Source organism: Panthera leo, chromosome C1 (assembly GCF_018350215.1).
Source record: "Panthera leo isolate Ple1 chromosome C1, P.leo_Ple1_pat1.1, whole genome shotgun sequence".
NCBI lineage: Eukaryota > Metazoa > Chordata > Mammalia > Carnivora > Felidae > Panthera > Panthera leo.
The window spans coordinates 106,142,834-106,155,001 of NC_056686.1; the positions used below are offsets into that span (position 1 = coordinate 106,142,834).

Below are 12,168 nucleotides of genomic sequence, written 5' to 3' on the forward strand. Positions count from 1 at the left end.
ATTGCTGGGTCATAGGGTAGTTCTATTTTTAGTTTTTTGAGGAACCTCCATACTGTTTTCCAGAGTGGCTGCACCAGCTTGCATTCCTAGGGACAGCAATTTTCCTGTACTTATGACATCTTGCCTTATTTAACGGTTGTTTGCTGTACACATGTTTCTTACTAGATTGTAATCTTCTTTAGAAAAGGGGCTGTTGTTATGAATCTATATATCTTTCCTGTGGTGAATCTGATGGCCCTCAATATCCATTCTTATCTCCTATATTTCCTAGACTCCCTTGTAGCTAGGGTTCTCGATATGAATTATGTTTTTCCAATTAGATGTGTTTCCATGATATTTGCAAGGTACAGTGATTTTTGCTATTTCTTTTGGTAAATAGGGTTATGGAACATGGATGTTGACAGGCAGTTTTGGCATCAGTGCCAGCAGCTCTGGATCCCAACTTTCTGATTCCTGGATTACAGCTCTATTGATGTCTTGAACTCAGTAGTTCTGGGGTTCACTTGCTGATTTCTAATAATTCAAATCTCATAATTCTAGGCATTTAATGTGCTATTGCTTAAAATATAGAAAAATGTTGCTCTTTCATTAATTGAGTCTTGATTAAATAAGGGTCAAAATTAGCCTCTTTTGTCTGTTACTATGTAAATGTGCAGCTTATTTTTTCCTGAAGTCTAAATTAGTCCTGAAGACTAATTTCCTCCTTCTGTTTCCACACTAATTTCCTCACCTATTCAACAAATAATTAATGAGTGTCCCTGGACATTGGTGGCTGCACTAAGTGCTGAGCAGTGCATAGTTGAGTAAGATACGGTCTTATTCCCAGGTTGTAGGAGAGGTAATCACAGAAGTGTGTGACAAAGCCTATAAGAGAAATGAGTGGAAATTTAGAGGAAGGAATGCTTGGAGTGTCCAGAAAGGCTTCCCAGAAGATGTGATGTTTTAGTTGAGACACAGAAGATGCCTAGGTTTTTACCTGGCAGAAGAGGGAAGGGAGGTACTCCAGGCTATGGAATGGTATATTCAAAGATATGAATTAATGAAAGACCATGGTGTCCTAAGAAAAGACAAATCCTTGGCATGGCTGGAGCATTGGGTACTCCTGGGAGGGACCCTTCATGAGACTAAACTGGGTAGGTCATCTGGGTCAGATGGTGAAGGGCCTATGTGTCATGCTAAGGAGTATGAACTTTATTCTAAAGTCACTGGGAGCCACTGAACAAGAGGGAGATAAAGGAAGTGGAAATGGAGAAGTGGGAAGAGATCCAAAAGGTATGAAGGATATAGAGTTGGCAAGATTTAATGACTATTTGAATGTGGAGGTGAATGAGGGTAAGGGTCAACTTTGACTCCTCTGTGGTGGAAGGAGCTGAAAATATTTAGATAAATTCCTTTTGACTTTTTGTTACTTGTTTCATATTGACTCCTTTTCTTCTTCTTCCTCCTCCTCTTCCTTCTCTTCTTCTTCTCCTTCTCCTCTCCCCGCCCCCGCCCCAACCTCCTCCTCTTTCTCCTTCTTCAGTGCTCAGGAACTCAAAGAACAAAGTCATCTTAGAAGTCAAGAAATGAGATCTTATCCTTGGAAAGCAGCACCCAAGTGAAGATAGAACAGCATATCCCCACCATGAAGAAGGAAAAGAGTCATCAAGGTCATTGTTCACCAATCATTTATTGGATATTTTAATACATTTCCATAGATTTTCTTTGAGGGGTTTTCCAGAGCAATGGAGGGACAGTTTTGGTTTGTTGGAATCTGTCAGCAGATGACATATGCTTTCTCTCTGTTTTATATGGTCAGAAACTGGAATGCTATGGAGCTGGAACCAGTCAAGTCAGCTGTAGCAGCTCAGGGAAATGTCCCTCTGGTGAGGGTTGGGAGCCTAGGTGTGGGAGGTGTTGTGGACTTCAGAGTTGACTGTCCTAGTAGCATCTCACCATGTTTCATTTTAGGCTATGAGGTTTGCAATTCCTGGTGTTTTGTCCATTGGAGCCAAGCTCACAAAAGACCAGGTGTCCTGTCCTCGGGCTGTAATATGTATTTTTGGAATACCTTCCCTGTTTCTGAACTTTTGGAAGAAGTTTCTACCATTCAGTGACCCAGCCATGTCCCCACCTACACAGAGGGAAAACCAGGAAATGATTTAAATCCCCAAACTAATCAAAATTGAGATCTGATTATGTCACCCAATTTGCCACTCAGACTTAACCCAACTGGAACACCCTAGAATTGCTGCTTAAAGAACGGAAATGCCCTAAAAGTGAATACTAGTCCTCAAAGCATCTTTACAAGTAGATGGAAGAGAGAAGGAAGACATACATTTTCAATCTCTTAAACAGAAGTAAGGATAAACTTGACATGTAGATTTCTTTGGCTTCAGGCTGCTTTAGCTCTGGTGTGTGCACAACCTAGCGCTGATTCCTTTTCTGCTCTTGTACATAGTTATAGAGGGCGTTGGGAGCAGAAGCTACCTTGTTAGGGTGACTTCCACCCTGTTCTCTCCTTGAGGGCCTCCCACTGCTCTGGGTGGGATGGAGGGTCAGGTTACTGCATCCTCCCTGGGAATTTTGCCTCTGGCTATTTTCATTCCTGTGGAATTTTTCTCTATTAGCACGGCCTTGCTGGATCCCATAAGGTTGTTGATCCTGGGACCCTTGATACCTTTCTTCCTCCTCAAGGGTTTGCTTATCCCATTTTTGCTGATAGTTTTGATTCTCTTCATGTGTTTGCCTGTCTTGTCTCTGATGGGTCTGCTCATCTTCGTGGGTTTGCCTCTCTTGTCTCTGATGGGTCTGCTCATCTTCGTGGGTTTGCCTCTCTTGTCTCTGATGGGTCTGCAGATCTTCGTGGGTTTGCCTGTCCCGTCTCTGATGGCCTTGTTCCTCTTCATGGTTTTGCCTGGCCTGCATCTTGCATGGAGTTTCCTGACCCTCACAACTGTGTCTGCCCCAGCTTTGGCAGGCCTGCTCTCCCTCTGCCTGGTGGCTCTGCCTCTCTTCATGCCTGGCCTGTGTCTGTCTGTGGCCCTGCTCACCACTACATGATTGCCATTCACCTTCTTTATAACCGTGTGGCACTTCTTGCTTGATTTGTGCTATGAGTTTGTGTTGGTGGTGTTGGTTATCCTCCTCGGGCTCCCATGCCTGGTGGCTGTTCTGCTGCCCTTCCCTAGACTGAAATCTCTGTCCCTGATTTCGAGCCACTTCTTGTCCTTGAGTCTGTTGACTTACTCTCCCTGACCTTCCTGGTTGTTCAACATACGAGTCTCTGCTTATTTCTTCCCTCCCTTGAAGGTAACTATTTTGCCCTATCTTCCCAGTCTCTGACTGACCATGGTGAGAACTCAGGCCTTGTCTGTCTGTCTGACCATAACAATTACTGTGGCCTTCTCTGTCTGTCTGGCCAGAACAATAGCCCTGGCCTTCTCTGTTTGTCTGGCCATAATGAGAGCTCAGGCCTTGTCTGTCTGTCTGGCCATAATGATAGCTCTGGCCTGCTCTGCCTGTCTGGCCATAGTGAGAACTCTGGCCTTGTCTGTCTGTCTGACCATAGCGGGAATTCTGGCCTTGTCTGTCTGTCTGACCATAGTGGGAATTCTGGCCTTGTCTGTCTGTCTGGCCATAATGATAACTCTGGTCTTGTCTGTCTGTCTGGCCATAGTGAGAACTCTGGCCTGCTCTGTCTGTCTGGCCATAGTGAGAACTCTGGCCTTGTCTGTCTGTCTGACCATAGTGGGAATTCTGGCCTTGTCTGTCTGTCTGGTCATAGTGGGAATTCTGGCCTTGTCTGTCTGTCTGACCATAGTGGGAATTCTGGCCTTGTCTGTCTGACTGGTCATAGTGGGAACTCTGGCCTGCTCTGTCTGTCTGGCCATAGTGAGAACTCTGGCCTTGTCTGTCTGTCTGACCATAGCGGGAATTCTGGCCTTGTCTGTCTGTCTGACCATAGTGGGAATTCTGGCCTTGTCTGTCTGGCTGGCTATAGTGGGAACTCTGGCCTTGTCTGTCTGTCTGGCCATAGCAGGAATTCTGGCCTTGTCTGTCTGTCTGACCATAGTGGGAATTCTGGCCTTGTCTGTCTGTCTGGCCATAATGATAACTCTGGTCTTGTCTGTCTGTCTGGCCATAGTGAGAACTCTGGCCTGCTCTGTCTGTCTGGCCATAGTGAGAACTCTGGCCTTGTCTGTCTGTCTGACCATAGCGGGAATTCTGGCCTTGTCTGTCTGTCTGGTCATAGTGGGAATTCTGGCCTTGTCTGTCTGTCTGGCCATAGCGGGAACTCTGGCCTTGTCTGTCTGACTGGTCATAGTGGGAACTCTGGCCTGCTCTGTCTGTCTGGCCATAGTGAGAACTCTGGCCTTGTCTGACTGTCTGACCAAAGCGGGAATTCTGGCCTTGTCTGTCTGTCTGGCCATAGTGGAAACTCTGGCCTTGTCTGTCTGTCTGGCCATAGCAAGAATTCTGGCCTTGTCTGTCTGTCTGACCATAGTGGGAATTCTGGCCTTGTCTGTCTGTTTGGCCATAGTGGGAACTCTGGCCTTGTCTGTCTGTCTGGCCATAGTGGGAACTCTGGCCTTGTCTGTCTGTCTGGCCATAGCAAGAACTCTGGCCTTGTCTGTCTGTGTGACCATAGTGGGAATTCTGGCCTTGTCTGTCTGTCTGGCCATAGTGGGAACTCTGGCCTTGTCTGTCTGTCTGGCTAGAGTGGGAACTCTGGTCTTGTCTGTCTGTCTGGCTATACTGAGAGTCCAATTCTTGCCTATCTCTCTGACCATAACCTGATTTCTGATCCAGCCTCCCAGACGGTCCATAATAAAAGCCTGATTCCTGTTGGTTTGTCTGGCCATAACAAGAATTGTGAATTTGTCTCTCACAATGATTTAAGGCAAAGATATATCCTTGTTTTTTAGGCTGGCTGCTGCTAGATTTATGACTCCATCTTTGACCATAGTGGGAGCCTGTATCCCATCTCTCAGACTGACCATAGTGGGAATCCCTATCCTGTCTCTCAGACTGACCACAATGGGAGTCCATATCCTGTCTCTCAGCCTGACCATAGCAGGAGTCCCTACCCTGTCTCTCAGACTGATCCTGGTGTACATCCTGGTTTTGTCTCTCAGACCGAGTGCAATGGGAGTCCTGCCTTTCTTCCTCATGCCTCTGCCTGTGTTGTCTGCCTGTATTTTCTGGGAACTTATGGTCTTGTGTTCCCTCCTTCTCCCCTTCTTGCTGAGAGATTCTATCTCCGCATGACCTATTATTTAGTTTATGATAGCAGGCTTGGGCCAATTGAAACACCAACAAGAGATATTCATGAAAATCAACATGTCCATTTCTGTCTTTATCCAAGAGGCTCAGGATGGTTTCCACGGTCTCTGGGTCATTTGGTCTCTGTGAGAAGATAAAACAAAGAGCAAAATCAGTTGTTCTGTGGATACAAAGATGTATGCTGGTATCCACACCCCTACCCTTTTAGTCATGTATGAGCCTTCCTCAGTTGGTCACCATTCATCTTGAAATGGCTTGGGCTTGGTTTAGTCTTTTTGATAAACTGGTCCTCTGAACCTCATCTCTTGCTAGACCAATGGGGGCATGATTATTCCATTATATGCTATATTGTAATTATTTACCTACTTCTTTCTAACCACACCATGAGATCCTAGAGGGAAGAGAAGCTGGTTTTGTTCATGTTTGCATCCCCAGTGCCTAGGATGGTGCTGGCATGGAATAGGTATTCCACAACTCTTTGTTGAATGAATGAATACATGAATGAGAAGATGTGTGTACAGCACTCAAGTATAGAAATCAAGCTATGAATCTAAAATTTCTTCTGAGAAATGATTTCTGGTTTGAACTTGTACCCTCTCCTGTCAAGCTCAGCTATAAGAAGGTGTGTGTGTGTATGCCTGTAAATGTGTGTGTTCTGGGAGAGAAGTACTAAGGAGCTGACTGAAAATCTTTAGCTATGGGTGGAACATGACCAGATCAAACAAAAAACATCAAGCCCTGGATGCAGGTGTCAGAATCACTCACACTTGACTCCATGGGGTCAGAGTCTATGCATCTTACCCGGAGGATGTCTCCAAACTCAACCAAGAGCAGCTGCTTCAACTCCTTCTTGCACAGTGAGGTACAGTTCCCATTCTCTTTAGCATGTTTCTGGAACACCTCAATCACAGTGAGAATGCTGTTCAGCAGTTGAGCCATTTTAGCAAAGATGGGTGAACCTAAAAGAAGAAACAAGATTTCGTGTTTAAGATGAAGACCAGGAGACAGATTTCTAGAGGGCAAGTGGCCTTTTTTGGTCAGGGAAAGAAGCTTAAGAAATGACAAAGCCCCTATGCTGACACCATGGAGCCTGCTTGGGATTCTCTCTCTCTTTCTTTGCCCCTCCCCCACTCACACTTGTTCTCCCTCTCTCTCAAAATAAATAAACATTAAAAAAAAAAAGAAATGACAGAGCCCCTTCGTAGCCTTATCTCACACTCCCTCTGATCTACAATCAGGCTCCAAATACTATGTGCTATAGTGGGTGATGGGTGCCAGCTATGGTTTCCCTGCTAGGAAAAGTGGCAATTTCCTAAAAAGCAAAAAACATATGGTAGGTGGTTTCCATGTCCCATCCCCTACTCCAGGTGGGACTTGCTTGATTGAAACTCTTAGAACAAAAAGGAAGAGATATCAGGAGGCCCACAGAGGCAGGGCCAGAAGCCAGTACAGTAAGACATAATTCTCCACCAACTAAATAGACCCTGCCAAACAGGTCTTCTAAGGAGCCTTGCTCAAGTGTGGAAGGCCAGAGGTCTCTTGCCATAGGCCAAGCAAACTTTTTGAGAGACTAAATCCCAGCAAGTGCTTCTGGCCTGGATGACCACTTGGGATATGCTTATAAAGTAGAATCAATGAATATAAAAATGATTACAGATAAAGATAGCAAGCCAAATTAACTGCACAGATGATAAGAAGTATATATAATCAGCTAGATTCACTCTGGCTACATTGGGAGATTCAGGTCTTTGGGGATCTAGATCTCAATGGTATTTTGCCTGTGGTATAAAAATTCTAGTTACTGAGTTTATAAGCCTCCAAGAAGCCCTAACTACAAAGCACATTGGACTTCCAAAAGCATGCAGTGATGTCTATAATGATGCATAGCAAACAGTGAATTGCATGGGACAGGCTGAGTCCCTTATGGCAGTTCACTGCACTGAGACTTGAATGCTACTGTGGCCCTGTGGTCTAGGGCCTTGTCCCTGATGAGCTCTAAACTTTTGGGTCTTGCCTTACTTGCATGAAAGGTCAATGCTCCAGTATGGGAGACTAAGCTATTCACCAGTAGTTCTAGCCCTCAGGTTTGGGATGCCCAGGACATGCTAAAACAAAGGCATGTATATTTTACAGGCTTGGAAGTGGGCCACCCCAGTTATCATCATATTCTCAGACAGAACCAAGAAAAGGAAGCAGGATTCTACCCAGGCCTGTCATGCACAGGGAGCAGTCTCAGACCCCCCTAGCCCAGCACATTATAGCTGCTATCAAGAGCCTTATAGAGACTGCCATTACTCATCTCCCTCCTCCCCCTCCTCCCCATGCATGCCTTACCTGCTTAGGGAGGAATGAGCAGAAGATTCAGAAGCCACAGAGGATACTAGAGAGTTGAAAACCCATCGTATTTATAGGGGTTTTAATTGTCCTGCTAGGCCATCCCAGGAGACACCCATTCTGTGGTAGAGCCTGAATCACTCTGGGCCCAGCCCGGCTCAGCCCAGCTTGACCTCTCCCTCTGTAGACCGTTTGGTTTATTTACTTCCCCCACTTACTCATGCACCTGTTTGTCATTAGGTAGGCAATACTGTTCAAGTCCCAGCCCCATTTAATTAGGGGAGTGTGTGTGCATGTGCATGCTGCGGGGGTCCCAAAAGACAGATATGTAGGTTGAGTTCATCCTTCATATATGTTGCCTACCACGGCTAATGGAGGACCACAGTTAAGTCATACCAAAGAAGGGTATTGATATGGTCACTTTATAAAAATCTGTCAGAGTAGAGACTAGCGGCTCTAGGTAAATAGCCAGGATATAGTTCCTGGAAGAGATTTGCTTTATGCTGTTTTGCTTGTGTCGGTAGATATGTATATTTTAATCTATCGACCTGTTTTAATTTTAATGTTTTTTTCTTTTCACTTAATGGCTCGTCCTGCTAGAGAGAGAAGTAAATACACGACTAATTTTGAGAGGGAAGGGTGCGATGATGGTGGAGTTGCTGCCACGAGAGCCTGTTAAGGTCTTCCTAAAAAGCCACAAGGTGAAGGAAAATGTGGATGCTATGATATCTATGAGTAGAGCTGCTATTGGAGACCTGGGTCACGACTTATTCCCCACTTCTGTGCCTGTGATGTGCCAGCAATATCTTATGCATAGGAAAGTCTCAGTAACTTTTTGTGGAGTAAGTCAATTACTGATTTATAGAAGCATTTCAGAGTCTAGTTTAAGCACAAAAAATTCTAAATTTGCCTTTACTTTCTACTTTTGTTCACATCTACATCCTTGCTTGGACTTTTTCTTGTGCGTCCATACGCCAGTCAGTTATTAATGATGATGCTTGCTATCATTGACTGTGTGTTCAGCATTCTGCAAGGCAATCACAAAAGTGCAGAGATTTTAGTCCAGTTGGAATAAAGAAGCTTGATATAGAAAGGAGTTTGAGCAGCAGAAGCAGGACATGAGAAGTGCTGAGAGTTAGAAAACCTAGGTGCATGAGGAGTCTTCGTGGGCTATGCCCAGGCTCCCTTCATTAGGTAGGTTTTGTGTTGTTCCTGGTGGGATTCAGGTGGGAGGAAGAAAGCAGAGAAATCCTGGTGGGGAGAAGGGAAAGGACAAAGGTATGAGGTGAGAATTTATAAGACATGTTTGGATTGCGGTGAGCTGGTAAGTCTGGCTGGAGTAGACGGTGTACAGAAGAATAGAATCGGAAAATTTTGGAATGGCAAAGGAAATCTAGTTTTAGCCTCTTAATTTTACAGATGAGGAAAATGAGGTCCAGGTGGACTGAGTAACTTGCTAAGGGTTCCACAGGGCTATGATGAAAGCCAGGCCTAGAATCCTTTTTTTTCTCACCTCTGGTTCTTATACATTCTCTGAGGCAGATTTGGGGCCTGCTTTAGGGTTAGTTTTAATGAGAAATGGTAGATGGGGAACATTTTGGTGAGGAAAATGACATGAGTAAAGCATTGTCTGGGGGAAGATCTTAATCTGACTGCAGTAAGGTGGCCACCTGTCTCAGTTTGTCTGGGACTAAGGGGTTTCCCAGGACATGAGATTTCAGCACTAAAATTGGGGAGAGTTCTGGACAACCTAGGATAAGTTGGTCATCAGATACTGCAGGATACAGGATGAACTGGAAAGAGGGGTTTCTGAGTAGGGAGACTAGCAGTCTATTGTGTGGCCCATGTGAGAAATGACTTGGACAAGGCAGTTCCGAACTACATGATAGGAGCTGGATGATAGAGGGAAAGAAAGGTTTGGGACCAGATTAGGTGAGGGGCAGGGAAGGTGGAGAAGCCAGGAGGCACTCTAGGCTCTAGGTCTGGATAGCTCAGAGAACTGTGGTGTGCTGAAGAAATTTGACATCTGAAAGGGGTTCACTGGGGTCTCAGATTCGGCACCCCTCCCAGCATCCCACAGGCTTTCCCCCTCTGGGAGCCTGCCATCTGCCTTCCTGCTTGCATCCTCTGCTCTTTGGGCTCTCCTAGTACCAGTCAGGACTTGCTTCAGTCTGTTTATAAACCCTGAGAGTGGGGTCATACCAAGATTCTCTTTCTGCTTTTGAATCTTGACTTGGTTTTCTTCAAAGTTCTATTTATTTTTTGAGAGAGAGCAGGGGAGGGGCGGAGAGAGAGAGGGACAGAGGATCTGAAGCAGACTCTGTGCTGTCAGGCTGACAGCAGAGAACCCTATGTGGGGCTCGAACTCACAAATCATGAGAACATGACCCGAGCTGAAGTCAGACGCTCAACTGACTGAACCACCCAGGCACCCTTGAATCTTGACTTGTAAGCACTATTCAGTTATGTCTCTTCTTACCCATTAGAAGCAAAAACCAAGAGAAATTTTGGTGACCCCAGAGGCAAATAAGGGGAATGTCAGTGGAGTGGGTAGAGAGTAAAGACAACAGCCATTGCAATAGAGTGGCAAAGCTGTGGCCCCCAAGATGTTGGTATTTTCCAGGGGTCCTTAGAAACTCTTTCATTGGTTAGATGGGCAGTTCTCTGCCTGAATCTGCAGTGGAGAGAAAAATGTTTGTTTGTTTGTTTGTTTATTTACTTCCTTATTTATTTATAATCTCTACACCCAACTTGGGGCTCAAACTCACAACCCTGAGATTGATAGTCACATGCTCTATTGACTGAGCCAGCCAGGGTCCCCCTGAGAAAGATGATGTTCTTAAAGTAGGGTCTGCTATGTACCCATTCATTCGATGCTTGGTAAGTTCCTACAGGATGAGAAGAGAACTGTGTGTTGCTCAGTCAGTCAGTGGGTCTGTGTGCGCATGTGGAGGGCTCTTTGGTAGGCCCTGAGACAAAGGCACAGTCTTTGTTTTAAGGAACTTTCAATTTCACTGGGACACGAGATACATAGGCTTCTCCTTTGCAGTTGACATTGTACTGTCATTGATAGGGCGTTGGGAGAGTTTGGCTAGAGGGAAGAGAGGGGGAGGATGCAGAGGCTTAATATAACACATATTTGAAGAAATCATGGAATATAGTGGGCAATTTCAGGCAAATTACTTAACCTCTCGATCTTGGATTTCTTCATCTGTAAAAGGAGAGGGTTGGACTGATTTCTAACGATCTTTTGGCATTAATATTTTTAAGATTCTGTGATTCTAATCTTAGGGTTAGCAGGGGCTTCAGAGGTTGTAAAAATATAACTTTGCTGTATTTGTAAATGTGTTAAAAGCCTCAGAACTTTGTGCTTCTCAGTCTTACTCAGTGGAAAATGGGGAGGGGGAGTGGGATTGTGGGGGTCCTGTCACTTAGCTAGCATTTGTAACTTGCATGAGCATCTTCACTGTTTTTGTTCATTGTTTTTCAGTGTGTTTTCCTTTTATTTGCATTCATGTTGGTCTGTGGCCTTGTGGCCTCAAAGACAAGATGTTTTTTAAGCTACAATTTATTGAGGTCTTATCATATGCTAGGCTCTATGTTGAGCTATATGTTATATATGTTGTCTTGCTTAATTCCCCCAACTCTATGAGGCAGGGACTATTATTGTCAGTTTTCAAACAGGGAAACTGAGAGTTAGAGAAAGATAAATAACTTTCCCAGGGTCATGCAGCCTGCAATGGAGGAGCTGGGGATTGAAGCTGCACCTTCCTGGCTCCCAAGCCCTTGTTTGCAACCCCTATGTTCATACCATCTTTTGGAATAGGACTGGTGATTGCCCACTCCGCAGTGAGAGGAATTGTTTTCCACAAAAGCTGACATAAGAACAGAGTAATTTCCTAATGACATGCTCTGAAGGAATCCAACTTTGAAATGAGAACCTTCTGATGCTTAGCCAGTCAAATATTTATTATTTTCCCATGCTTCTTCCCTACCTAAATGGTTCCAACACTGAAGCAACCTACAATCTATTTGGAGAGATAAGAGAGATGCTTATACTTATTATTTTTTTTTAAAGCTGCTCTTCTGTCTTTACAGTGGCGAGAATGGGATGGAAGAAGTTCCACGTGTTGCCCACTGTTTTCAGGTCTTGACCTTATTAAAGCCTTTGCTGTTCATTTTCTGTGGGGTGCAGATGTGCCTATTGGGTGTGACAGGTACTATTTTGAGCTAATGGAGTTTTCAGGGAGTCTCCTCGCATATTTTGACCAAATCATTACGGATAATTATCACAGAGCTCTTTAGACTTCCTTTTTCCTGCTGTTGAGAAGTTGGGTGTCTATTCAATGAGAAGAAATCCCAAGGACGCAGAGAACGGCTGTTTGTCTGACAAAGGAAGGCCCCTGTGTAAACTTGGGGCAAGCCCTCCATTCCTGTTTAGCTTTTGGAATTAAGCAGGTAGATAAACTGCAGATGGGGAAAATGACCACCTTCCTCTGGAAAGGAGTGGGACTAATTAATAGGCATAAAAGTCTTTGAGATTTCTTGATATTGAAAGGTCATTTATTA

General features: G+C 44.7%; 1 protein-coding gene across 1 annotated transcript; it reads right to left on the bottom strand.

Annotated features, from left to right (window-relative positions):
* Window positions 1-2,406: 2,406 nt before the first annotated feature.
* RPTN (repetin) lies at window positions 2,407-6,204 on the bottom strand. Its single transcript, XM_042948646.1, has 6 exons — window positions 6,067-6,204; window positions 4,828-5,388; window positions 4,464-4,704; window positions 3,924-4,319; window positions 3,456-3,815; window positions 2,407-3,347 (listed from the first exon to the last, which is right to left on the bottom strand). The coding sequence occupies exons 1-6, from the start codon at window positions 6,202-6,204 to the stop codon at window positions 2,407-2,409; spliced, it is 2,637 nt and encodes an 878-aa protein (XP_042804580.1).
* Between the last annotated feature and the right edge of the window lie 5,964 nt (window positions 6,205-12,168).

Excerpts from the sequence above, each read along its gene's own strand:
- RPTN (XM_042948646.1), bottom strand. The coding sequence starts at position 6,204 with ATGGCTCAACTGCTGAACAGCATTCTCACTGTGATTGAGGTGTTCCAG. Across the intron at positions 4,705-4,827 it reads GTTATGGCCAGACAAACCAA|CACTCTAGCCAGACAGACAG; the intron begins CAGGAATCAGGC and ends GACCAGAGTTCC. Across the intron at positions 3,348-3,455 it reads TGGCCAGACAGACAGACAAG|GCCTGAGTTCTCACCATGGT; the intron begins GCCTGAGCTCTC and ends CAGACAGACAAG.